Source organism: Trachypithecus francoisi, unplaced genomic scaffold, assembly GCF_009764315.1.
Source record: "Trachypithecus francoisi isolate TF-2019V2 unplaced genomic scaffold, Tfra_2.0 Lachesis_group8, whole genome shotgun sequence".
Lineage (NCBI taxonomy): Eukaryota > Metazoa > Chordata > Mammalia > Primates > Cercopithecidae > Trachypithecus > Trachypithecus francoisi.
Genome location: NW_022681473.1, coordinates 44,041,850 through 44,067,328, shown reverse-complemented (window position 1 = coordinate 44,067,328; position 25,479 = coordinate 44,041,850). Strand labels below are relative to the sequence as shown.

The following is a 25,479-nucleotide window of genomic DNA, read 5'->3' as shown; positions in this document are numbered from 1 at the left end:
ATGGAAGTAGATCTCCACATGCCACAGCATCGACTAGAGGGTATGATGTTAAGCAAAGCATGTCCCTGGACTTTCTTCTTCCTGTGGCTAAAATGGACTAGATTACTACTATTTTATTTTATTGGAAGGGAGGAATGAAAGCCCCATTTCTTACCTGGTCACCCTCTTTGCCTTTCAGATCTTGCCCCTCAACATCGAAAGGAGTCTAGGTTCTTTATCTGCAAACATAGCACTTGCCTCACTTAGTAATTATACATTCACTGATGTGATAATGTAATTACTGTCTGTTTCCCTGATTGTAAGCTCCATGAGAAAACAGCTTTGGTTCTTGCAACATTATATCACTAGTTAGCATGTTGCCTGCCCTTTAGTAACACTAAAATATTATTTGAATGAAGAATGAACATCCCATGAAAACCAGAGGATTTTATAACTAGGAAACCACAGATTTAATCAGCCCATTTTTAACAGATACAGATATAGGGGCTCTGAAAGGTGAGGTGGTTCTATAAGACCAACACTGAATTAGTGGGAGAGATCTCTTAGAGTGCATATCATTGCTTCTGTTCCTCCTAGAGCTGGGGCTAGAAGGGTCCTCATCAGGACAGGAGAGGGAATGACCAGATATTTGCTTCTTTTTTCCTGTTGAAGTGGATGGAGAATTTGGTGGTGTTAGATTAGGATCATATCAAATTGACATATGCTGTAGTTGCTTAAAAGTGAGTCAGCCAGTTAAGTCAAGAAATGAGTTTCAGTGCAATCTAAATTGAGTGGTAGGAGCTCCATTTATGTTTCTCTTTGAAATTTTCTGCAAGTTCACCCCCCTGCCCTTCCTGGCAGCCTTTTAAACTCACCTTTCCAAATGCATTCTCTCTAGTGCATTGATCTAGCACTTTACAGGCTTTCCTGGTATTTCTCACTTGTCTCATGTGTATTTCTCATGCCCACGCCCATGATCACAAGGAAGAAGAAATGGTGTCCTTCTCCATTGTGGCTGAGGTTCTGAGGAATGGAGTATATGTGAGTCCCCTTTCACCCAGTTGTTTGTTTTAGCTGGAGTGTTTGAATCAAAGCTACTGCTAATTGTACTCCACAGCGATTGCCACCAGTTCTTTCTTGTTTTAGCTTCTTACTACATCAATTTATTCTCTAGTTCCTTTGGCAACTGTAACATTGAAATAATTGTATATCCTGGCTGTAAAGGCTGGGCAAACACAACCATGATGAGGCCTGCCTGGGAGATTTAAGGGTTATCCTCCACACAATTCCCATGTCTTTCACTTTAGACAAAGAGATTTGTATTGCTCAGAAGCAGAGAATCTAGGTTTCTGTGGAATCTATTGGAGTTGGAAGGTACCTCTGAGGTCATTTTGTGGCACAGCAGGACTGTCTGACCCATTTTTATGTTTTATTACAGCAAAATGTATCTATGGAGGAAAAGTTCTTGCAGAAGGCCAGCGGATTTTAACCAAGAGCTGTCGGGAATGCCGAGTAAGTGTTAATTTTATGGTCCTTATCACTTCTGGAAAACGAATAGATAGATGTGTGGGCTTTAGATAAGGTTCTTGAGTGGGGCGTATTGGCCTGGATAGGTCCCTGAGGGGTGGAACTCTCTGTGGTGGGCTGGCGTACAGGATGAGGAGGATCCAGCCACTGTCATTTATGTGGTTAGCTTGCGGTCAGCTGTGGATCAGGTAGCCTTGGAAGAAGCTATTACGGAAAGGATGTGAGAGGAGAAAGAACTAACAGCTACTATTAGTTAGGGAGGCTGGTGGGTGGCCCCAGGAAAAGGTTTTGAGTTGGTGTTAGGGGAATCAGTCTGCAATGCTAGTTGTGATAATACTTATTCTACTCCCAGAGGGCTGATATACTGTTAAAAATGCCTCTTTCTCCTGCCTGCCCCTCCTATGTATTACTTGAAATAAGATTTATAAAATCATATATCTCATTCAATAATCATTCAACAAATATGCATTAAGCAAATGCTATATGACAGCATTATAGTGGGTTCTGGATATACAACAGTGAACAAAACAAAGTCACTGTCATTATAGAACTTGCAGAGTAGTGAGGGGATAGTAAGAATTAAACAAACATAATATAAAGCCAAATTCTATAAAAGTATGAAGTAGGCTGAAGGAATAGAGAGGTCTGAAGTGGGGATGGGTGGACTGAGAAGACCTTTCTGAATTGTAAGTTTGGAACAAAGCCCTGGGTAAGGTGTGGGAGCCAGCCATGCAAGTATTTGGGTGAGTGATTACTTAACCAATAATTGCTTCCTAGGTAGATGAGGGAGAAGGCACATTCCAAACAAAAGGAATTGCACTTATAAATACCTAAAGCAATAAAGACAGCAGGTTTTACTTAGGGACCTGCAAATAATTTGACTTGGGTGAAGTTCTAGAGCACATGTGGGAGAGTGATGAGAGATGAACCTGGACAGATAGACAGAACAGGTGAGAATGGAACTAGTTTGGACTTGATCTTAATGGAGATGAGAGTTCATTGAAGCTTGCTGTCTCTCTCTTGCTCGCGCTCTCTCTCTCTCTCTCTCTCTCTCTCTCTCTCTCTCTCTCTGTGTGTGTGTGTGTGTGTGTGTGTTATGAGCAGCCATGCATTTCCAAAGGTCATTGTGATTGCAATGGGAGAATTGATTGGAGGAGCACCAGATTAATTTGAATAATTGTAAGAAATCACCTAAGGTTATGATTGAAGGCAGTGATAGTGAAGATGTACAGGAAAGGAGATTCGAGAGCTATTTGAAAAATGGAATTGAAAGGATTCGAGTGATTGGGTTTTGGGGAAGGCTAATATGATGGGGAGGAGAAACCCAGATGATGTTCAGGTTCCTGGTAGAGTTGTAGGGAATACCAGTTTCTGTTTTCCCAAGTAGCCAAAACCTCCCCTGGCTAACGTAGGTAAAAATGACAATGTTATTGAAATGATATTGGGGGACTTTCAGAATCCTCAAAAGTCCAGACCAGGCTTGATACTTGATAGAAACCAGAGTCCCAGAAGTTAGGAAGTAGAAACCATAGCAATGGCCTACTAGCGGGGATCCTGGCAAGCACATTGCTGCTGTGATGAGTGACTTTCAATCATTTCTACTGTCCTGGAATCACTTATACAAGATTTAAAGTTCAGAGAGAGGACATATGATTAGCAAAGTTTGGATCATATGTCCAAGCTCTGATTGTTCAGGATGGGGAGGAATTCGACTCCTTTATCCTCTGTGTAAGGAGCCAGTTACCTGGAATTACCACCCCATTAAGACTGCATGCAATGGAGAAAACATTCCCCAAGAACACTGTGGTACTCATGGGAAGGGAGACTGGATCAGAAGAAGCCAAAATGTGATAAATGCTCTCTTCATTAGGTGATAACGCGATATTGATGCAGGAAGAGGGACATTCAGGAGGAGGAACACGTTTTGTGGGTGAGGAGGGAGTGAAGAGCAAGTGAGACCAGGTTTAGACGTGTTGAGTTTGATTGTATTTTGGCTATCTACACAAACTCTAAAACTTAGTGGCTAAAACTTATATTTTATGATCATTTCTCATGGTTGCATGGGTTGAATTGGCTCAGCTTAATGATTCTCATTTGGGGTCTCACATGCAATTGCAATCCGATGGCTGCTGGAGCTAGAATCCTGTGAAGGCTTGACATGGCTGGCTCTCAAAGATAAAATAGCCATGGCTGGCTATTGTACTTTTGTGTCTAGCACCTCAACAAAGATGAAAGAGATTTCTCTCTGTGTCTCTGTCTGATGTGCGCTCTCTCTTTCTCTGTATGTGTATGAGTGTTCCTTGTTCTCTGCAGCCCCTAGACATGTCTACCTTGGGCTTTTTTTTTTTTTTCTTTTTTTTTTTTCTGATACCGGGTATCGCTGTGTCTCCCAGGCTAGAGTGCAGTAGCACAATCTCCGCTCACTGCAACCTCTGCCTCCTGGGTTCAAGCAATTCTCCTGCCTTAGCCTCCTGAGTACCTGGAATTACAGCCACGTCACCATGCCCAACTAATTTTTGTATTTTTAGTAGAGATGGGGTTTCACCATGTTGGCCAGGCAGGTCTTGAACTCCTAATCTCGTGATCCATCTGCCTTGACCTCCCAAAGTGGTGGGATTACAGGCGTGAGCCACTGCACCTGGCCCCTTGGGCTTCTTTATACCATGGTGGTCTCAGGGATTTCTCACATGCTGGTCGGGTTCTCCCAGAATAAGCTTTCCAAAGACCAAGGTGAAAGCACCAATATTTCTTAAAACCCGGTCTCCAAAACTGGAACATCATTTCTTCTACATTCTAAAGGCTATACAGGCCCAGGCCAGATTTATTGTAGAGGCAGACAATACAAGGGCAAGAATACCAGGAGGCATGATTCATTAGGTAGACAGGCATCTTTGGAGACCAGCTATCATAATAAGACTTTGTGATATAATTTTCTACTTAAAAATACCCACCTCCAGCCAGGCCTGGTGGCTCATGCCTGTAATGCCAGCATTTTGGGAGGCTGAGGAGGATGGATCACCTGAGGTCAGGAATTCAAGACCAGTCTGGGCAACATGGTGAAACTCCATCTCTACCAAAAATACAAAAATTAGCTGGGTATGGTGGTGCATGCCTGTAATCCCAGCGCTACTCCAGAGGCGGAGGCAGGAGAATTGCTTGAACCCAGGAGGCGGAGGTTGCAGTGAGCTGAGATTGTGCCACTGCACTCTAGCCTGGGCGACAGAGTTGAGACGTCATCTCAAAAAAAAAGTATAACAAAACCAAACCCACCTCCAACATATCGTAATGGGAAGTTACTAACCTAATAGGTTAGTGGATTTCCATGGCTGGAAAACATTAGGAATCAGTGAATTCCTTTAATTGGGTGAAAATCTATCCCCCTTGTAACTTCTATCCAGTGGCTTTACTTCTTCCCTCTGGGGAATAAGAGGGTGAATCTAATTACTCTTACAATGTAGCATTGTGGTTGAAAAGTCAAAATCTGCAGTCAGGTGGACCTGGGTTTAAATCCTGAAATTTTACCTAATTGTTAGTGAAGTTCAGAGTTCCTTGTGTTCTTTTCCCCCATTGGGTTCTATTAAGAGGTGGGTTGGAGAACATCACTTTAGATTATTACTTCCTCCTGCAGGGTATATTTTCTCTCCTCACCACTCCCACTGCAACATAATGGAAGACAATTACAGGCATAATCACCAGCCCTGGAGGAATGTGGAACATTTTGCCTAGTGCCTTGTGCTGAACTGTCAAACCCATTCCTTTTCTGCCTAACATTAGCTGGGATACACTGGTCAGAAGAGTAACACTTCTTACCTATCTGATCCTGGTTTCTAGAAAATAGAACCTGAGGCCTAGATATTTGTGTTGATGCTTTATTTATTTATTCTTTGGTGGTCATGGGAGTGGATAGAGAAGGGGGAAGGGTATAGTCCTAGGAATGCAAGAGTGAGGCACAGACAGAAGTATGGAAGGAAAGGCAGGAGAGCAAGTACAAGACGGTGCATAGCGGAAAAGCCAGAACCCCACAACAAAGCACAGCTGGCTTTGTGAGGCATCTCCTGCAAGCTGACAGAAATCACTGTGTCTCAGAAAAGACCATCCTTGCAAGTGCTCTTACTTACATTGTTTCATTTTTCTTTTCATCACACCTCTGGGAAAACAGACAGGAATGTATGGTAAAGATTTAAAAGAATGAGGCATTTAGAGACTTCCAGAAGCACTCAGGGAGATACTAATAAAAGAAAGGCTTGAATTTTGTTCTTTATGGAGGACTAGGAAGGAAAGACTTTCCCTAAATTCTGTCTCTCATTGGCCAGATTGTACCCTAAAGGTTAGCTTCCTTGAACCTCCCTATTTTGATTTCCATTCTTGCCCTCTTGGCTGCTGCTGGGAATGCCAGAGATTCCAGGAGTCCGGGTGGTCTGGTGGTTACGCAGGTGTGGTGGTCTCTCTGCATCAGTGGGTACTGCATCAGTGCCTAATTATGTAGCTGTGTGTCCGGAATTGGTAGGTTCTTGGTCTCACTGACTTAAAGAATGAAGCCGCAGACTCTCATGGTGGGTGTTACCCACCATCTTAAAGATGGTGTGTCCAGAGTTTGTTCCTTCAGAGGTTCAGATATGTCTGGAGCTTCTTCCTTCTGGTGGGTTTGTGGTCTCACTGTCAGGAGTGAAGTTGCAGACCTTCACGGTGAGTGCTATAGCTCTTAAAGGCAGCATAGACCCAAAGAGTGAGCAGCAGCAAGATTTATTGAAAAGAGCAAAGCTTCCAGGGTGTGGAAGAGGACCCAAGAGGGTTGCAACTGGCTGGCTGGGGCAGCCTGCTTTTATTCCCTTATCTGACCCCACCTACATCCTGCTGATTGGTCCATTTTACAGAGAGCTGATTGGTCCATTTTACAGAGAGCTGATTGGTCCATTTTACAGAGAGCTGATTGGTCCATTTTGCCAGAGTGCTGATTGGTGCATTTACAATCCTTGAGCTAGACATGGAGTCACAGAGTGCTAGTTAGCTAGATACAGAGTACCAATTGGTATATTTAGGAACCTTGAGCTAGACATAGAGTACTGATTGGTGTATTTACAAACCCTGAGCTAGACACAGAGTGCTGATTGGTGCATTTACAATCCTCGAGCTAGACACAGAGTCACAGAGTGCTAGTCCTCCAAGTCTCCACTAGGTTAGCTAGATACAGACTACCAATTGCTGTATTCATAAACCCTGAGCTAGACACAGAGTGCTGATTGGTGTATTTACAAACCCTGAGCTAGACACAGAGTGCTGATTGGTGCACAGACAATCCTCTGGCTAGATATAAAAGTTCTCCAAGTCCCCATCCAGTTCAGGAGCCCAGCTGGCTTCACCCAGTGGATCCTGCACAGGGGCTGCAGGTGGAGCTGCCCGCCAGTCCGAAGCCACGCCTGCATTCCTCAGCCCTTGGGCTGGCTGTGGATGGGACCGGGCACCAGGGAGCAGGGGGCATGCTGGTCGGGGAGGCTGAAGCGGCAGGGGAGCCCACCACAGGGGGAGGAGCTCAGACACAGCAGGCTGCAGGTCCTGAGCACTGCCCTGCAGTGAGGCAGCTAAGGCCCAGCGACAATTCAAGTGCGGTGCCAGCGGGGGCACTGTTGGGGGACCCGGCCCAACCTCCGCAGCTGCTGGCTGGGGTGCTAAGCCCCTCACTGCCCTGGGCCAGCAGCGCCAGCTGGCTGCTCAGTGTGCTGGGCTGCCAAGCCTGCGCCTGCGTTGGCGCCCCCTCCCGGGAACTCTCACTAGTCCGGTTCCCGCCTGCACCTCTCCCTCCACACCTCGCCGCAGAGGGAGGCAGCTTGGGCCTCAGCCAGCCTGGAGAGGGGCTCCCAAGGTGCTGTGGCGGGCTGAAGGGCTCCTCAAGAGCCGCCAGAGTGGATGCTGAGGCTGAGGAGGCGCTGAGAGTGAGGGCTGCTAGCATGTTGCCACCTCTCAGCTGGACTAAATGGATTTAGTGGCACTTATTTGGGTGTAGGGGCTCTCCACTCTGTGGCAGGGGCAAGGATGGTGTGATGGCAAGGGCTTTAATGATCTCTTGATTGACAAGGAAGCTCCCAGGGCTGGGAGTAGGGGAGCAGGTGGGGTGGTCAATAACCTATAGGTGGCACATTATCACACAAGGATGTCATGTGGATTAAATGAGATAAAACACATGGAGAACTTAGTATAGTGCTTACCACAAAGACCATCCTCAATAAATGTGAGCTATTTTTGTTATTCCATATGACCATACATGTCCTCTTTGAATTTAAGACAGATACCATGCTCTCTGAACATTGCTTTACTTCTAGGAAGGGAAAAAGGTTGGATTCTAAAATCCTTGCTTTTGTCTTCGACTTCAGGGAAAGCTGGGATGGTTAAAGGCAATTTTGCCCACTGTGGTGATGGTACCAGAATCAGCCATATCACTTACAATTAGCAAATCCTTTTCCATTTTGAATGGAAGCTGTGGGTGACTCTAGCAAGGGTTGCTATTATGATTCAATATCTATTATGAAAGCAGAGGCCGGGCGCGGTGGCTCAAGCCTGTAATCCCAGCACTTTGGGAGGCCGAGACGGGCGGATCACGAGGTCAGGAGATCGAGACCATCCTGGCTAACATGGTGAAACCCCGTCTCTACTAAAAATACAAAAAACTAGCCAGGCGAGGTGGCGGGCGCCTGTAGTCCCAGCTACTCGGGAGGCTGAGGCAGGAGAATGGCGTGAACCCGGGAGGCGGAGCTTGCAGTGAGCCGAGATTGCGCCACTGCACTCCAGTCTGGGCGACAGAGCGAGACTCTGCCTCAAAAAAAAAAAAAAAAAAAAAAAAAAGAAAGCAGAGACAGGCAGACACCATTTGAGACCTGTAGAAGATATGGGCATGGATTTGAATGGCAGCTTATTTAAATAGCACTTACTACTATTACTGGCACATTGCAGTTGCTCTACACACTTGGGTTCATCTTTTAATGTTTGTTTTTTTTTAAAAAATAATTTAGAAAGAAGTTGGGGCAGACTGATTATTCTCTTGCATAAGTAGTGTGTGTGTGCATGTGTGAGTGCATGTGAATAATTTTATTCTGTACAAAAAAGTTATTTTTCCATTTATTGTCTTTTTTATAGTTATTTACTAGTTACTTTGTATGTAAGAGTTATTGACAATAATTTTTAATATTTCTTGAACACTTATTATTTTCCAGGCACAATTAAAGCATTTAAAACATATTTATCTCAGCCTGGCGTGGGGCTCAGCACGTTGGGAGGCCGAGGTGGGTGGATCACAAGGTCAGGAGATCGATACCATCTTGGTCAACATGGTGAAACCCCGTCTCTACTAAAATACAAAAAATTAGCCGGGCATGGTGGCGCATGCCTGTAATCCCCGCTACTTGGGAGGCTGAGGCAGGGGAATTGCTTGAACCTGGGAGGCGGAGGCAGCAGTGAGCCAAGATCGCGCCACTGCACTCAAGCCTGTTGACAGAATAAGACTCCATTTAAAAAAAAACCCAAAAAAAAACAAAAAAAAACATATTTATCTCATTGAAACCTCATAATAATTCTGTGCGGAAGGTAATACCCGGATGTTAAAATCAAGGCACAGAAGAACAAGGCCACATAGGTAGTGAGTGAGCCAGCTAGGATCATAACCTGGGTGGTTTGGCCCCACAGCCTCCTCTCTTAGCCTCTCTACTGCCACTCCTGATACTGTTAGACTGACTTGGAAATAATTCTCATTTCTGAATTTTAGAGGGGCAGATTGAGAAGGATTGACTCATCACTTTTCAGTTTATCTGAGAATATCACATTGGTCAGGCTATGGCTCATTGATTCCCTTGATAATGGTAGCATTTATAAAAGGCCATGGAAGAGCTTTGGGACATATTTAATGGATATTGTCAGCAGAGAGTGAGGATAGTGGGTATAAGATCAAAGGGCCTCTTATTTCTCCCAGGCAGTTTTTCTCAAGATGTAAGCCCTAATGCTCTATGGAATCTGTTGTATGCAATAAATTAAACTTTCTCTTAGGCATCTAAAATGATATTATGAAAGTATTATCCTTGGGAGGATTGAGGAAATAATTGCTAAAATAATTTTTGATATCCTGTCATTCAGATGGAGATCTTCAGTTGGCAAAAAGGATACCTGGAGATCCATCCATTTTCATTTTCCTGGGATCATTTTAAAGCTTCAGCAACACCAATTAGACAAAAAACAAACTCTTGTTTCAAATATTTTCACCAAGTGTTTCCAGGAATTAACATAATTTTTTTTAAGTCACCATGAATAAACTCTCCTAGCAGTCTTATTAATTTTGCCCAATTATTGCTTTTCTGCAAAATTTCTTTATCCTAGCAACAATTTTTGACTTGAAGTTAAGTTTTATATGTTGTTAGAAATTCAGGTTAGTACACAATGATTAGTACATAACTTGAAAGTGTATATATTTGACCAATGACATGGAGACAAGTCACTCTAAATTAGAAAGAAAAGAGGAATTGTATTTTTTCCACCAACACAGAACTCCAGGGGTCATAAAATAACATACCATAATCAGAAAGACTTAAAATGTTAATTATCAGGTACTTCTTACCAGAGAGTTTTGAAAATAAAGCTGTAAAAGGTTTGTGCCTAATTATGTAGCTGGACTAAATGGATTTGGTGACACTTATGCAATTGTAATCACAGTTCATATTATTTTCAAATTCATGCAAAAAGGTTTTTCTCCGTTTAAATATTTGGGATTATGATCTTACTCATTAAATATGTTAAAGGTTGATTAGAATTGTTGACTGATTTAATCAGCGAAGCAAACCCTTTTTATAAAAATAGAAGACTTGTGAATGATTATTTTTAAAAAGTCTTCAGTAACATTTTTAATATTTTGTTTTTACAAAAATATATACTTATACAATTTGGAATATAGAGGGAAAAATGTAAGGAAGAAAATGGGAATCACTCCAGAATCTCACCACCTAGAGAAAATCTTTTAACCGTTTGATTTTTGACAGCAAGAGTGAAATTTATTCTAATTGTCTTAGTTTGGGTTCTCCCAGAAGCAGACCCTGAGCTAAGGATTTCAGTACAAGTGATTTATTAAGGTAGTGCCCCCAGGAGAAACCAGTGAGGGTATGGGGGATGCCAGATGGAGAAGGGGAAGAAACTGAGCAGAGGTACAATTTTAGATGAAAGGTCAGACATGCCATGATCCCACCATGGGCTCTGAAGCATACATTCTACCCTAGAGAATATCTCTAGGGTAGAATTCTTTATCTTTTGAGGTAAAGAATATCCCATACTATTCATTCATTGGCTTTGGGTCATACCTGTTGGAATTGTAGAACTTGCATGTAACTCTCTGCGTGGGCAAAATCGCTCCAGTGCCCAAGGGCAGTGCTGTAAGAGTGACAGAGGTGAACCAGTTGCAGCAAAGCATTGATAAACCTAGAGGTGCACACATAGAACTGACAAAAGGATTCAACAGTGTTAGTCACTCTTATTTATGCCGGGAGGCAGCAGATCATCAATAAATGTATTAAATATTAAAGGATAGACTTAAGAGGCAATAATGGTAAGTAATTCAGCATTGTGATTTCCTCTACATTTAATTGCTGATAGTAAGGTTACTAACTTTCATTGATTGATAATAACTGTTTTGTTTCCCTGTTGTAGAAAGTAAGGCACATCGGGTAGGGACACTTGCCTTAGGACTGGAGATAATTTTTGAGGTTAGATGCCACCCATTATGGTCTGGATTGAGGAATAAAAATGAAGTGCAATTGCAAAGTGGGGCAGAGAGTGAATAGCAGGATCAGTTCTCAGGTCTTAGGGACAATTCTAAGATGGGAGAAAATTAAGAGTTACCTTGGGAAACATTGGGAATAAAGATAAAAGGAGAAGAAAAGACAAGACTAAGAATTCCAGAGACTGGACTGTCTGGACTGGAAATTCTGAGAAAGAGGAAGCCATGGTGCAAATATTCCAAAAGATGAGCAGTTGGAAATTTATATTTGACATATACAATTGTGTTACTGTTCCAATTTAAGAATGCGTATTTCTGATATAGTGGGAGTCCTTGCCAAACCAGAGAAATGTGGAACCACTGGGATGACAGTCTCTTGAAGATGGAAAACTCACTCTCTCCTGCATCCTTCTTGACTGTACACCTTCATCCTATTCTTCCACCTATGTTGGGAACTACCTTTTGGCCTTAAATGAGACACCTCCTCTTGAGCTTGCTTCTTGGTTGACTTAAGCATCCCCTTAAAAATGGGAGAGAAAAAGTAAATGTTTTAGATAAAATAAGGGCCTCTCACCATTTAAAAAAATAGTAATTAATGGAATAATTTTTTAAAAATTGGCATCAAACTTAATACAGATGCTAGTAATGTCAACCAAAAGGACCTTGGATGAAGTAAAGTCATAAAGATTCACCTTCTGAATATGACACATGTTATTGTGAGTGATTTTATATCTAGGGAAAATCTAGTGCTCAGCTAACTGATCCTCTTTCAGTTCCTTCCTGCCCACATGCCTTGGCTCTTTAGTGCTCTCTTTGCCAGGAAAGTCCCTTTTTCCTTTATTCCACTAATCAAGTTCCCCCAAATGTGGCATCTTCATAATTTCTCCCAACGTGAGCAGAATTAATTATTATTCTATGACACATTATAATACTTTTATTAGAGCATATTTTTTAGACTTACTGTTCTGTATGTGTTATGGTTTCTAGTTTATGAGGCTTTATTCTCCCTTCCATCCAAACTGAGAACTCATTAAGAGCAAGGAAGATATGCTCTCTATCATTGGATTCACAATGCCTGTTATCCAGGGGCGTGCCAGAGCTCACATAAGCTCAGTTATACATAACTTCCCAACGTTGCTTTGAGTGATACCATGTTAGTAGCTCAAAACCAGCCATCACTGGAGTATTCAGATCATAGAAATTAAGCAATGTTATAAATTAGGCCTCACCTGCCCAAGAGTTGATTGTTAAACTTTTATCAGTGCATCACTGTTGGAATCCTTCTGCTCCATAGAAGATACTTCAAAACTGTTGAATTTGAGGCTTTTAGGATATAGAAAGGGACATTTACCTTATATTCCAGGGGTCTCATTAATTTAATTTGTGGCATTATCATTTTTAGTAGAATCCCTGGGAGTATTAATTATTGTATGTTGTTATCACTGCAGGCTATTAACAAAGAACATTGTAAGTTTGTTCCGTTGACTAAAAATGTGAACATCTTTTTCTTTCCCTAATATTTGGCTTCCAGGGTGGAGTTTTAGTAAAAATTACAGAAATGTGTCCTCCTTTGAACTGCTCAGAAAAGGATCACATTCTTCCTGAGAATCAGTGCTGCCGTGTCTGTAGAGGTAAGTGGGCTTGGTGTGGGCCATGCTTGGGGGGAGGCTGGGGCTGGCCTTGGGGGTCATGAGGGTTTAATGAATAGTGTGATGATAATAACATGGGTCCAATAACATGGCTTCTTAAAAAGGTGCACATCCTATTTACCTCTCTCAGTCATAGTCTCCTCAATTGTAAAATGAGTATAATAATAGTATCTACTTTATTATATGCTGTGAAGATTAAATGGGATAATGCATAAGCACCTACCATCATGCCTAGCATGTGACACATGTTCAATAAATGATAGTTCTTATAATAATGCTAATGATAGTTCTTATAATAATAATCATTATCATCATTATTACATTTTTCTCATAAGTGAGATTGGGAAGCATTCTTTTCAGCTCCGTCTGTTGGGCCAGTTCCCATACTCTGGTAGAGAATGATGTGTGGTGAATCCTTACTTATAGATTAGATTTTTATGCAACATTTTTACTCCCTGCAAGGAAAAATGCATCAGATAAATAACACTTGGTTGCTAATTAATTATTGGACAAAAATGGTTTTGCTTCATCTTCCTGGAATTTCCTTCATCCCTAAATTTATTTAAAATTATATTTATTATTATTATTAGTTTAGAGATAGAGTCTCGCTGTCACTCAGGCTGGAGTGCAGTGGTACGATCATAGCTCACTGTAACCTTGAACTCCTGGGCCCAAGCAGTCCTCCTGCCTCAGCCTCCTGAGTAGCTGGGACTACAGGTATGCACCATCACACCCAACTAATTATTTATTTATTTATTTATTTTTAGAGACTGGGTCTTGCTATGTTGCCCATGCTGCCCTTGAACTCCTGGCCTCAATCAATTCTCCTGTCTTGGCCTCCCAAGGTGTAGGGAGTACAGGCATGAGCCACCATGCCCAGCCTATTTTTATTTTTCAATTGCTGTATAATAGTTGTGCATATTTTGGGTGTACATGTGACCTTTTGATACGTATATACAATGTGTAATAATCAAATCAGGGCAATTGAGATATCCATCACCTCAAAATTGATCTTTTCTTTGTGTTGGGATCTCTTCTTTGTGTTACAATTCTTCTATTTTGAAAAAGAGAATAGTTAATAGTTAAGTATAATACCTGACTGTACTATTCAATAAATTCCTTTTATCTAACTGTATTTTTGTACCCATTAACCAAATTCTTTTCATATTCCCTCCCCTGCCCTTTCCCTTCATGGCCTCTTAAACTGATTCTTATGTCTTAAAACCCAGCTCAAGTATCACTTTCTCTCCGCAGCTTCTCACCCAAGCAGAATTAGATGAATTAGGAGAACCTAGGATTTGTTCAAAATCTTTTAAAAAATCCAGCTAAACTCATAGGTATTATTTTAAAACTATACCTACCATAAATACTTCAGATTCTCAAATACCCAGTAAGTGGTATTCTTTTAATTTGAGCTTTGAAGCTTCCAGAGTTAAGGAGGTCCCAGCAGCATAGCAGTTTAGCTCAGGTAACCTCATATTTTGCTTTTTTTCCTATCTTTACTGTAGCAGAGGGGTGGCAAAACTTCTTTATAAAGGGTTACAAAGTAAATATTTCTGGCTTTGCCGATAAGAGGTTTCTGTTACAACTAACAGAAGAAAGTTAGCAAGAAAGCAACACAGACCATAGGTATACGAATGGGTGTGACCATGTTCCAATGAAACTTTATTTACAAAAACAGGTGGCAGCCTGTAATTGTTGACCCCTCCCTTAGCACCTTCTGGTATATGAAAATGTTGTATATTTCATCATTGCATGTTTTCAGCTTAGGCTTTCTGTGCTTGGTCATGAGATCTCTGGGCTTTGGTAAAATTCTTAGGAAAATTTAGTATGTTGATAGCCAGAAATGGCCCCTAGAATTAGTGATAGGCTGACTATGACATCAGAATATCTTCCTGGAATCTGCTTTCATGGTTATAAGCTTATCTGCAGCTGGTATGCTTTAGAAATACCTAAAGATTGAGTGGAATTTTCAGAGTGATGCATTTATTGGTAACCAATAGAATGATTAGGTAGGTCTTACAATTTAATGCAAAATCCATCACTTGCTATTTGTTGGGGTGCCAAGTGAGACTCAGTTTATGTAAATCCTTTCTGATTTATAGTTTCATTAGAGCAGAATCATTGATTAGGCCACAGAAATTCAGGCCGGATTTCATTACCCTGACCCAATTTGCAATGAAACAGGTGCCACTTCTTCTGTTAGCACTTGTCTGCAATGTGTCCATTACCAATGAAGATTCTGAGAGATGTGACATCTCATTGACAAGAAGCAGACGTGCAGGGTTCCCACTGCTAGCAAGTAGTGGTGTTTACCAAACCTGCCTCAGCTTTGAGGGAAGAGTGGGAGGCAGAAGGAAGACCTCATAGATTTGATCTTAGGCAGGGCCCATCTGTGAAATCAAGGGCTTTCTTTTTCATACCCAGTTCCTTCTCAGCCAGGAAACAGTCAGCTCTTTTATTTGGAAGCTAATGGCTTTCTTCAGAGGTGTGTGTGTGTGAGAAAGTTATTTTATGCCCTTTGCTCTACATTTGGACAGGAACTAGAGCATGTCTTCAGAAAAGACCTAGTGGGAGGGTCTTTTCGCAGGAGGTAGGTGAATTAACCATTTGGATTTCTTCCGTACTACTCCTATCTCAGAATCAGACTCTGAAGTAAAGGAGGCAGCATTGCTGACTGAGGCCCTTTTCAGAAACATCTACTGTCATGACCTTCCTTCTTGCTGATCCGTAGCAGAGAGAATCCCAGAACATCCAGCCCACTTGTCCACATGCTAGGGCCTGCTCTGCCCATCAGGCAATCAGGAAATGAAAGACATATTTATCTGGATAGTGAGATGTCTCTTTTTCATGAAACCCTACAATTTAAATGACAGTTAACAAAGAACAATGCAGGTAAGTTCAAAAGTCTGTCATCTTGAACTAAGCCCCCCCCCCGTGAATTTTGCTCCATATCTCTTAATTCCATCTTTAAAAGTAACATAATCGTCTCTCACAATTTTGTGAGAAATACTTTTGCTCTTTATCTTCTGTTTGATTTTTGCCTTTTCCTCTGCATTTCTGAGTGGACTCACAAGAGGAGGAGGGGGTTGGACAGTTACTGTTCTGACAAGACCTGGAAAGCCCAGTGGACTTCTAAAGCAAATTATTCAGTTCTTCTTGCCTCCTCCCCTTCTCCCCTTCTCTGAAACAGAAAGTAATGAAAAGGTGAGAAACACTCGATTTCTATGTAAAGTAATTTGTATCCTGCGTATGGAAAGGCAGCATCGTTTGCTTTGTGGGCTGATTGTCCACAGACTGGCTGGCAGCATCATTTGCAGAGAGGTGGGACCGAGATGAGCTGAGGCGCATATTTTAGGGAATGAGCTCTGTGGTATTCTATAGCTGTACTGCTTCTGCCACCCTGATGTTATTGATTACAAAAATCAAAGTGGCTGTGGCCTTTCAATACCTGCACTGAAGGCCTTTCAATTAGCATATTTATCATCTCTCTCTGATCATCCGGTCATTAGTCTGAGGGAAATTACCCGATGACAGTATTATTCCTCAGAAGTCTAAGTCAAAACCTTTCTCATGCCTGCCTGGAGAATTTGAAGTTTTCCAAGGTTTATTTTCTTTAGGACTCTGATGAGCCGCCTTACCTGGGGAGGCTTAGACTGGGAATTTGAGACAACTGCCAGAGAGTGGATTTTGCTTCTGATCTCAATTGCTTAATTATAGAATATCCATATGGCTCTCCAGTCTTTTTAAAAATAACATTTATTTTAATGATCACATTTTATGAATTGATTATTTAAATACAGAAGACAAAGTAGGGGTGAAGATATGGTCCAATCACATAGAATGTTTCTGTCATTGTCATGTTAATGAATGAATGACCTTATTTTCAGCACTAGCTGATAGGCTTTATATATTTTACATATGAAATAAGGTTAAAACCCATTTTGCTGAGTTATAATTTATTGCCTCAAGTTATAGCTTGCTAGCTTATGAAGTTATTTTTTTTTAACTGAGTCTTACCCAATTTTCTTATATGGTTACTGTCCTCCGCCCCACCTTTTATTGAGTAATCAAGATGAAAGATACAGGCTACATCTTTACATTTGATTTTTTTCTTTATTTGAATTAAACCTAGGACTTTAAAGTTAATAAGAACAGGTTCTGACTGACTTATGGTGTTCACTGTATCAACAAACTGGTCTCCAAGCTAGGGGCTCAGGTACCTTGTCTCTTCAAATTTTGTGTCATGTCAGATGCTGTAACTAATTCCCTTGTCCTTTAGGGACAAATGAACATAACGAAGTAAATGGGCGGTTTAATCCACAGGGCTATTGGAGCAGCTGGGACACCCATAGGAGAAGAACTATAGAATTGCTAGGAAAGAAACACGCAAAGGGAATCAAGGTGATGGATGCTGGCAGGGAGAGGCCACTTTGCAGTTCCTCGGACTCACGGTCTCAGTCACACAACAGCACCACCCGACCAGCCTTAATCACCACTGCAGCTTTTCTCTGATACCTTAGGACAGTTTGTGCTGGCAACATGAAATTCATTTACCCTCCTCTTTACCTTGAGGTAATGGCTGTAGCAGGAGCCTGCCCACTTGAAGTGTGAGGCCATTAGGTGGAGAAGGGGAGTGTGCACTGGAATAACATCTGGGCTCCTGCCTGGGAAGAAGTAATAAAAGCATCAATGTAGACCCAGCAGAAAAAGATTGCTCATGAATTTCTGGTGCTCTCAGTTAAAGGATGAAAAAAAAAAAAAAGTCAACAATATTGACCATGCATTCGCAGGACCACTCCAGGAAAACAGACCCATCATTTGACCCATCCCGAAATTCTTAACATACTCCTCAGGGTTTTATTCCCCTCGTAATCAGCTCTAATTTTATCTTCAATGTCGCCAATGACGTTGGAGGGTTTTGCTGCATTTTTATGACTTCTAGTATTGGGAAAAAGTTCTTTCCGACATCTGTTCCAAATGCATTTATCTGTAATTTTAATTTAGGCTTCCTTGCCTTGTCATCTGGCCTGGACGGAAATTTGTTGAGATTATTTGTACTGTTTAAGATTTTATGCCCTTCGATTAAACCTTCCCGAAGAGTCTTGGCATCAAATGATTCCCCCCCCACCCGGTCTTCCTCATTGTTTTGGGTGAATTTATAATTGAAATGGTTTTAGAGAGAGGATTTCAGGCAATTTGAGAAGAAAAGAGACCTGAGAAAAAGTCACTTAATGAGAGTGTAAACTAGTGCCTAAATAGAGGAACTGGCAGTTCACAGATGGACCAGTTCCTCTACATATTGATAGATGAGATCTGATCAAAATCCCAGCAACCATGGGCTAAAGTGGAATGGAAAGACAGGGCTATATGCTCAACTGTTGGGGCTGGGAACAGAGGACAGTCTCAGTGAGTACATGAATTCATGGCCCTAAAAGTGCTACAGTGGATCAAGGCCTATGAAGCTTCCAGAAGTAGGCACATTTTCCCAGAGGGGAAACCTGACACTAAGGCTAGGCTGCCTTAGACCTTAAGGAAAGACCCTTAAATGTTGACTACTATAGAAGAAACCAATTGCTTTCTACGCTAGAACCTGTGAGAGTTGGGAGTTCAGTCTCTATTAGGCCTGTTCTGATGGCCCTACCTTCTGTCCACAAAAACTTAAGGAATGTTCTCACTCTCAAGGGCCCAGGCTTCTCCTGTGTTATGTGTGTTGCTTGTGGAGTGCATAAAGGCATCCAGTTCTCATAAAAGACCTTTCAGCCATATCCTTCTTAACCAGTCCGCGAGTGGACCTGACTCTATGTGTCTGAGGCACATGGAATATGCTGCCCTCACTATACCATTGCTCCTTATATGAATTTCAAGGTTGGGTAAGCAGTAGTGAATGTGAGAGGTATTGATGTTCTGATATTTTGGAATAGAGGACTCTGGAGTGCACTTTTAGATTGTCCAGGTATATAATTTCAAAGGTAACCTGCCTGACCTGCTGGGGTATATTTTAGGGACAAGAGATTGAGGAACTATTAGTGACCCATTTATTCCTTGTTGTGGAAGAAGTTACAGTAGTAAATCTTAACGATGTATGTCTATCATTGGCTGCAAAACCAAGAGATGAAGCAGAATCAGTGATGGTTCCTCGATAATTATAAACAATATAGAGTGAGATTTGGAGAGTGGCAGTGTGGGGGGCCTCAGTGTAATAGGCAGAGCTTATTTTATGCAGATTAGGCTAATGAATGTAATGACAGTAAATCATTTTGCTAGTGTTACTGGTCATTCATGGCAACAGAACTCGATACAAGACCACCACAGCATCCAAATTTTAGGCTGCTTCCAACCAGAGGAGAAAGTGTGACCCCAACGTTTACATTTTCTTTCATTAATTTCTTTGTACATATCATGGCACATGCTTCTCTAAGCATTTGGGACTCTTACTCTTGGTGCAGCCAACCTCACTCATCCTTTAAATCTCTTCTTTAAAACATTGTGTTAGGTTTCTTCTCTGCATACATTCCTGGAGCACCCTGCCCCTCTCCATCATAATATCCCCTTGTAACCCAGTGCTCAAGGTCAGTCACCCCTGCTAGAATGTAGGATGAATGAGGACATGTTTATGGTATTTTTGCTATATTCCTATTGTCTGGTTTAATGCCTGCACATGTGCTAGGTGCTTAAAATTTGTTGTTCTTAAGAGGACAGTGGAACAGGGCAGTGATTAAGTACTCCAGCCTCAGTCAGACTATGGCTCTGTACCTTCCACAAGTGCACCATCTTCCTCTAACTTCAGTTGTCACATCTGTAAAATGGGGATAATAATTTAGCTTCATATAATTGTTATAAGATTAAATGGGGTAATGCATGTAAAACACTTAGCCAAGTGCCTAGCATATAGTATATGTTCAATAAATGTTAATTATTGCTGCTGTTACATCTGTAGCAGATTATTTGGGATTCTCCAAACTTACTCCTCCTTCTTTCTTCTTCTTCTTCAGTTGGCATTCCATTTCTCCCACTAGGATCTGTGTCCTGCTCCTCTCAAGTTTCTTTTTTTTTTTTTTTTTTTTTGAGACGGAGTCTTGCTCTGTCGCCCAGGCTGGAGTGCAGTGACTGGATCTCGGCTCACTGCAAGCCCCGCCTCCCGGGTTTACGCCATTCTCCTGCCTCAGCCTCCCGAGTAACTGGGACTACAGGCGCTCGCCACCTCGCCCGGCTAGTTTTTTGTTTTTTTTTTTTTTTTTTTTTTTGAGACGGAGTCTTGCTCTGTCGCCCAGGCTGGAGTGCAGTGGCCGGATCTCAGCTCACTGCAAGCTCCGTCTCCTGGGTTTATGCCATTCTCTCGCCTCAGCCTCTCGAGTAGCTGGGACTACAGGCGCCCGCCATCTCGCCCGGCTAATTTTTTGTATTTTTTTAGTAGAGACGGGGTTTCACCGTGCTAGCCAGGATGGTCTCGATCTCCTGACCTCGTGATCCGCCCGTCTCGGCCTCCCAAAGTGCTGGGATTATAGGCTTGAGCCACCGCGCCCGGCCTTTTTTGTATTTTTTAATAGAGACAGGGTTTCACCGTGTTAGCCAGGATGGTCTGGATCTCCTGACCTCGTGATCTGCCCGTCTCGGCCTCCCAAAGTGCTGAGATTACAGGCTTGAGCCACTGCGCCCGGCCCTCAAGTTTCTACCTATTATAGTTTTTTGTTATCTTGAAGTGATTTATCCTTCTCTGAAACATTATGACATTTTTTCCTCACATCTGACTTAACAAAGATTGCCTTGATTGAGGCCATATGTGGTTTATTGCCCCTTAGGGATTGTAATTTCCCTGTGGGCAGAGAATATCTTAAACATCTTTGAAGTGTCTGCAGATAATTATGTACTGCTGCAGCCCACAGAGTAGAGGCCCCATAAATATTGAGTGAATGATTATTCACTCACTTGTGCAGAAAGGTAAGTGGGCTTGGAATGAATATTGCTTGAATAAAGGCCTCCATTAATTTAAAAAACACATTTTTGAGAAGAATGGTTAGGCATAATCAAAGTGGATTTGACTTGAAGGTCAGTTTGTCCCACCGGCCCTTCACTGTCCTTGAAATACAATTTACTCAACTCCTGGCATTGTGATTTGACATGGTACATGCTTAATAGAAACATATGCACTGGAAAATCAACACTGTTTGAAAGGCTTTGTTCCAGGCTGTCAGACTCATGTGGAAAGAAAAGGACAGTTAAAGTCTCCTGGAAAAAAAGAGAAAAGAAACACAGACAAGGAATATGTGTGATAAAGGATGCACATATGCCATTGAATCAAGCTTCCTAATGAAGGAAAATGTGACCATTTGATTTCATTATTGATCAATTCAGACATAAGAAGTGAAGTCCAGGCTCTTCCTTTGGAAGAGAGACACATGATGCCTAAAAGTACCCTTTTGGTAGGAAAAACATCAAGCACTGCTAGTTTTAATGATCATTGTAAGCCTCTCAAACCCTTACAGAAGTGTTGTCAACTGTCAGAGGTTTCAGATTTCCAGCCAGTTAGACTCTTGCTCTGATTTTTGACTGAGGCAATCACCAGTTAACAGGTCATAAGTAGTGAGGCTGGATGTAACTCACCTAGGCCTATGCATCTACTCTCTAATGTCCCAAGGAGTGGCTACCTCTTTCACTTTTCATCACTAGGTTTTGCTATCTGGGAGGATATATGACATAGTGAGAAGCACATGGGCTTTGGAGTTAGCCAGACCTAATTTAGAACCCTGGCATCTCCACTTACTACCTAGAGGTTTGTGAATTTGTACTTTTTATCTTGAAGTTGAGGATAACAACATTAAGTTATTTTGAACTTTAGTCATCATTGTTAAAAATATCATCATCATTATTAGTGGCCACCATTGATTGACTTATTTAATAGGTATAAGGAACTGTTTCAAGTGCCTCACACCGATTAGCCTATTTAACTTTCTCAACAACATATTAAAAGGTATATATTACTATTCCCATGTAAAACATCTAGCGTGGGCCGGGCGCGGTGGCTCAAGCCTGTAATCCCAGCACTTTGGGAGGCCGAGACGGGCGGATCACGAGGTCAGGAGATCGAGACCATCCTGGCTAACACGTGAAACCCCGTCTCTACTAAAAAATACAAAAAATTAGCCGGGCGAGGTGGCGGGCGCCTGTAGTCCCAGCTACTCGGGAGGCTGAGGCAGGAGAATGGCGTGAACCCGGGAGGCGGAGCTTGCAGTGAGCTGAGATCCGGCCACAGCACTCCAGCCTGGGCAGCAGGGCGAGACTCCGTCTCAAAAAAAAAAAAAAAAAAAAAAAAAAAAAAAAAAAAATCTAGCGTGCCAGGCATATTATAGGTGCATGAAATTTATCATTTAATAATAATATATTATCTTTCAGAGTAAGAATTCTCCAAATATTGTTGGTTTAAAATTTTATTTCAAAGAAAAATAGCTCTGGAATGTTATCACTGAAAGGAATTAACTTGACTTTATCTCGTGGAGTGATTTCCATATTTTTAAGCCAGAAACTGTCATTAACATGATCAATATGGGCCGGGAGCAGTGGCTCACGCTTGTAATCCCAGCATTTTGGGAGGCCAAGGCAGGTGGATCACGAGGTCAGGAGTTAGAGACCAGCCTGGCCAACATAGTGAAACTCCATCTCTAGTAAAAATACAAAAATTAGCTGGGTGTGGTGGTGTGCACCTATAGTCCCAGCTACTCGGGAGGCTGAGGGAGGAGAATTGCTTGAACCCAGGAGGTGGAGTTTGTACTGAGCCGATATCATGCCACTTCACTCCAGCTTGGGTGACAGAGTGAGATTTCGTCTCAAATAACAACAGCAACAACAACAACAAAACAAAAACCATGATCAATGTGTCAAAAATATAAAAGCATAACTATTCTATTTGAATCAGAGACAGAGTTGAACCCTGTGTAACAACTCATCTGTGCCTAGAGCCCTGAGGAACACAGTTTAAAAATTACTAATTTCATCCATTCCCCATATACATACCTAGAAAAGCAAAGTGATTTATACTGTTAGCTGCAGACCCTAAATTATAAATTAGATCTCCTGACTTCTAGATCCATTGTTTTCTATGAGATCACAGTATGTGATATAGCATAATTATTGTTTACTAAAAGTGCTGATTTAAGGATGATAAAGCATCTTTATATATTTTATCATATTTGAACTTCGCAAACTTTATGGTAGATGTTACCTATTCCTTCTAGTTCACCTAAAATGCTGCATAATTTTCTGGAACATTTGGTGGCAATGGCAGTAAGGGAGAGAAAACAACTGGAGACCAGAATATAGAAAGAGGGTGATTCCACTGAAATAAACAAGTACAGTGGAGTTGGCATTTGCCCTGAGTGCAATTTCTAGTCTCTGGTGGTTTAAAATCTGGCTTCTAATGGACACTGTGTAAGCAGACAGGAGACAGCCTGGGGCAAGTATGAGAAACATAAATCAAGAACCTTAAAGGGTGAATCCCTCCATGGGTGAACTAGGAAAAATCCACTCTGTACAAGGAGACTTGCCTGTCAGTCTTGACTCTAGATGGAGGTCTACAGGAGAAAATCTTGTATTCCTGAAAGCTTAGGGCTGGACTTTATTCCACCTGTGTTGCTCAGTCTTCAAGCCTGAAGACAAAAATGTAGTTGAAAGTCATCTTGGGTTGACAGTTCACTCAGACCCCTGACAGAAGGAAACAAGTCCTCTCCGAAGAAATGCAGTTTAAAAACCAAAACCTCAAATAATTCTCACAGATTAAATTCCAAAAAATATGAGCTTACAGATAGAAGAATCACTCAAAACACAAGAGAATAAGTCATCATGCATGCTACTCAGCATAAACAACAAATGGTAAAAGTAGATGCACAAAGCTTGAAGATATTAGAATTATCAATATAAAATATTTATATGTAACATGTTTAAAGAATTTTTTTAAAAAGGAAATTTAAAAGATGAAAGAATAAGAGACTATCAAATTTGACTAAGCAGATTGAAAAATAATGAAATAGTATTCTAAAAATAAAAATACAGTAAGTGAAATTAAAAATGATGTCGGTGACTGAAAGATAATATGACACAGCTCAAGACAGAATTAACTGATAGATACATCTGGAAATGATACAGAATTTGGCATAAAGAAAAAGAAACAGAAGATATGAAAGCAAGTCTAAATAACATAGATGAGAGCTTGAGAAGAAAGAACATTTATCTAATTGGAAGTCCACAAAGACAAAGTAGAGAAAAACGTGGAAAGGGAATGTTTGAAGAGAGAATATCTAAGAATTTTCCAAAATGATAAAAGATTTCATCATTTTTCAGATTCAAGAATCCCCCCAAATCTTAAATACAAATACATTTATACCTACATACCTTAGATTAAAACTGAAAAAATACGAAACAAACCCCAATCAGGCTGGGTGTGGTGGCTCATGCCTGCAATCCTAGGACTTTGGGAGGCGGAGAGGGTGGCGAAATCGCTTGAGCCTAGGAGTTTGAGACAAGCCTGGGCAACATAGTGAGACTTCATCTGGTAAAAAAAAAAAAAAAAAATTAGTTGGTCCTGGTGGCTCACACCTGTAGTCCCAGCTACTCAGTTGCCGAGGTGGGAGGATCACTTTAGCCCATGAGGCCGAGGCTGCAAAGAACAGTGATTGTGCTACTGCACTCCAGCCTGGGCAACAGAGTGAGACTCTGTCTCAAAATAACAATAAAACCCAACCTAACGCACAAATAAAAAAGATCTTAAAAGCATCCACAGAGAAAGGGGTTGCCACATATAAAGGAATGACTGTTAGATTAATAAGTGACTCAGCAGCAATAATAGAAACCAGAAAACATGGAATGACATTTTCAAAATGTTGAGATAAAATAACTATACTCAGTAAAACTATTTTTTTAAGTATGAAGATAGTCTAAAGACACATTTAGACAAATTGAAATTGAGCAGAGTCACTATCAAAAGATACTGTAGGAACTTCTAAAGGCTATATTAGGAAGAAAAATTTCTTTGAAGAAGTAGCAGGGAACAAGAAAGAATGTTAAGCAAAGAAAATGTTGAATACGTGGCAAAAGAGTATGCCCCAGGAAGCATGTTTAAGAATGTTTTTAGCAGCTTCGTTTGTCAATGAAAACCTGCAAATAGCTCAAATGTCCATCTATAGTATAGGCATACCCCAGAGATATTATGGATTCGGTTCCAGACTATGGCCATTAAGCGAATATTGCAATAAGTGAGTCACACAAATTGTTTTTGTTTCCCGGTGTGTTTAAAAGTACAATCTGATGGCATTTTACTCACTGGAAAGTCTTTCAAAATTGGTGCTGATCCTCCTGCTTTGTCAACTAAGTTTATATAATATTCTAAATCCTTTGTTGAGTGAATGAACCCATAGCTAAAGGCATTCACATGGATGAATAGAGAAAAGTACACCATAGTATAATAAAAATGAAATGGATGTGGCGTGGATATGGTGAACAGGGAGCACTTCTACACTGCTGGTGGGAATGTAAACTGGCACAACCACCGTGAAAAACAGTGTGGAGTTTCCTGAAAGAACTAAAAGT

The 25,479-nt window shown here is 41.3% G+C and overlaps 1 protein-coding gene across 2 annotated transcripts in view; it reads left to right on the top strand.

The window, feature by feature from the left end:
- Nucleotides 1–25,479, top strand: part of NELL1 (neural EGFL like 1) — a 984,256-nt gene that overhangs the window by 301,524 nt on the left and 657,253 nt on the right. For both annotated transcript variants that reach the window (XM_033205025.1, XM_033205024.1), the window contains exons 10-11: nucleotides 1,418–1,491; nucleotides 12,783–12,882. In XM_033205025.1, coding sequence (XP_033060916.1) covers nucleotides 1,418–1,491; nucleotides 12,783–12,882 — 174 coding nt within the window. The remainder of the gene's footprint in view (nucleotides 1–1,417; nucleotides 1,492–12,782; nucleotides 12,883–25,479) is intronic.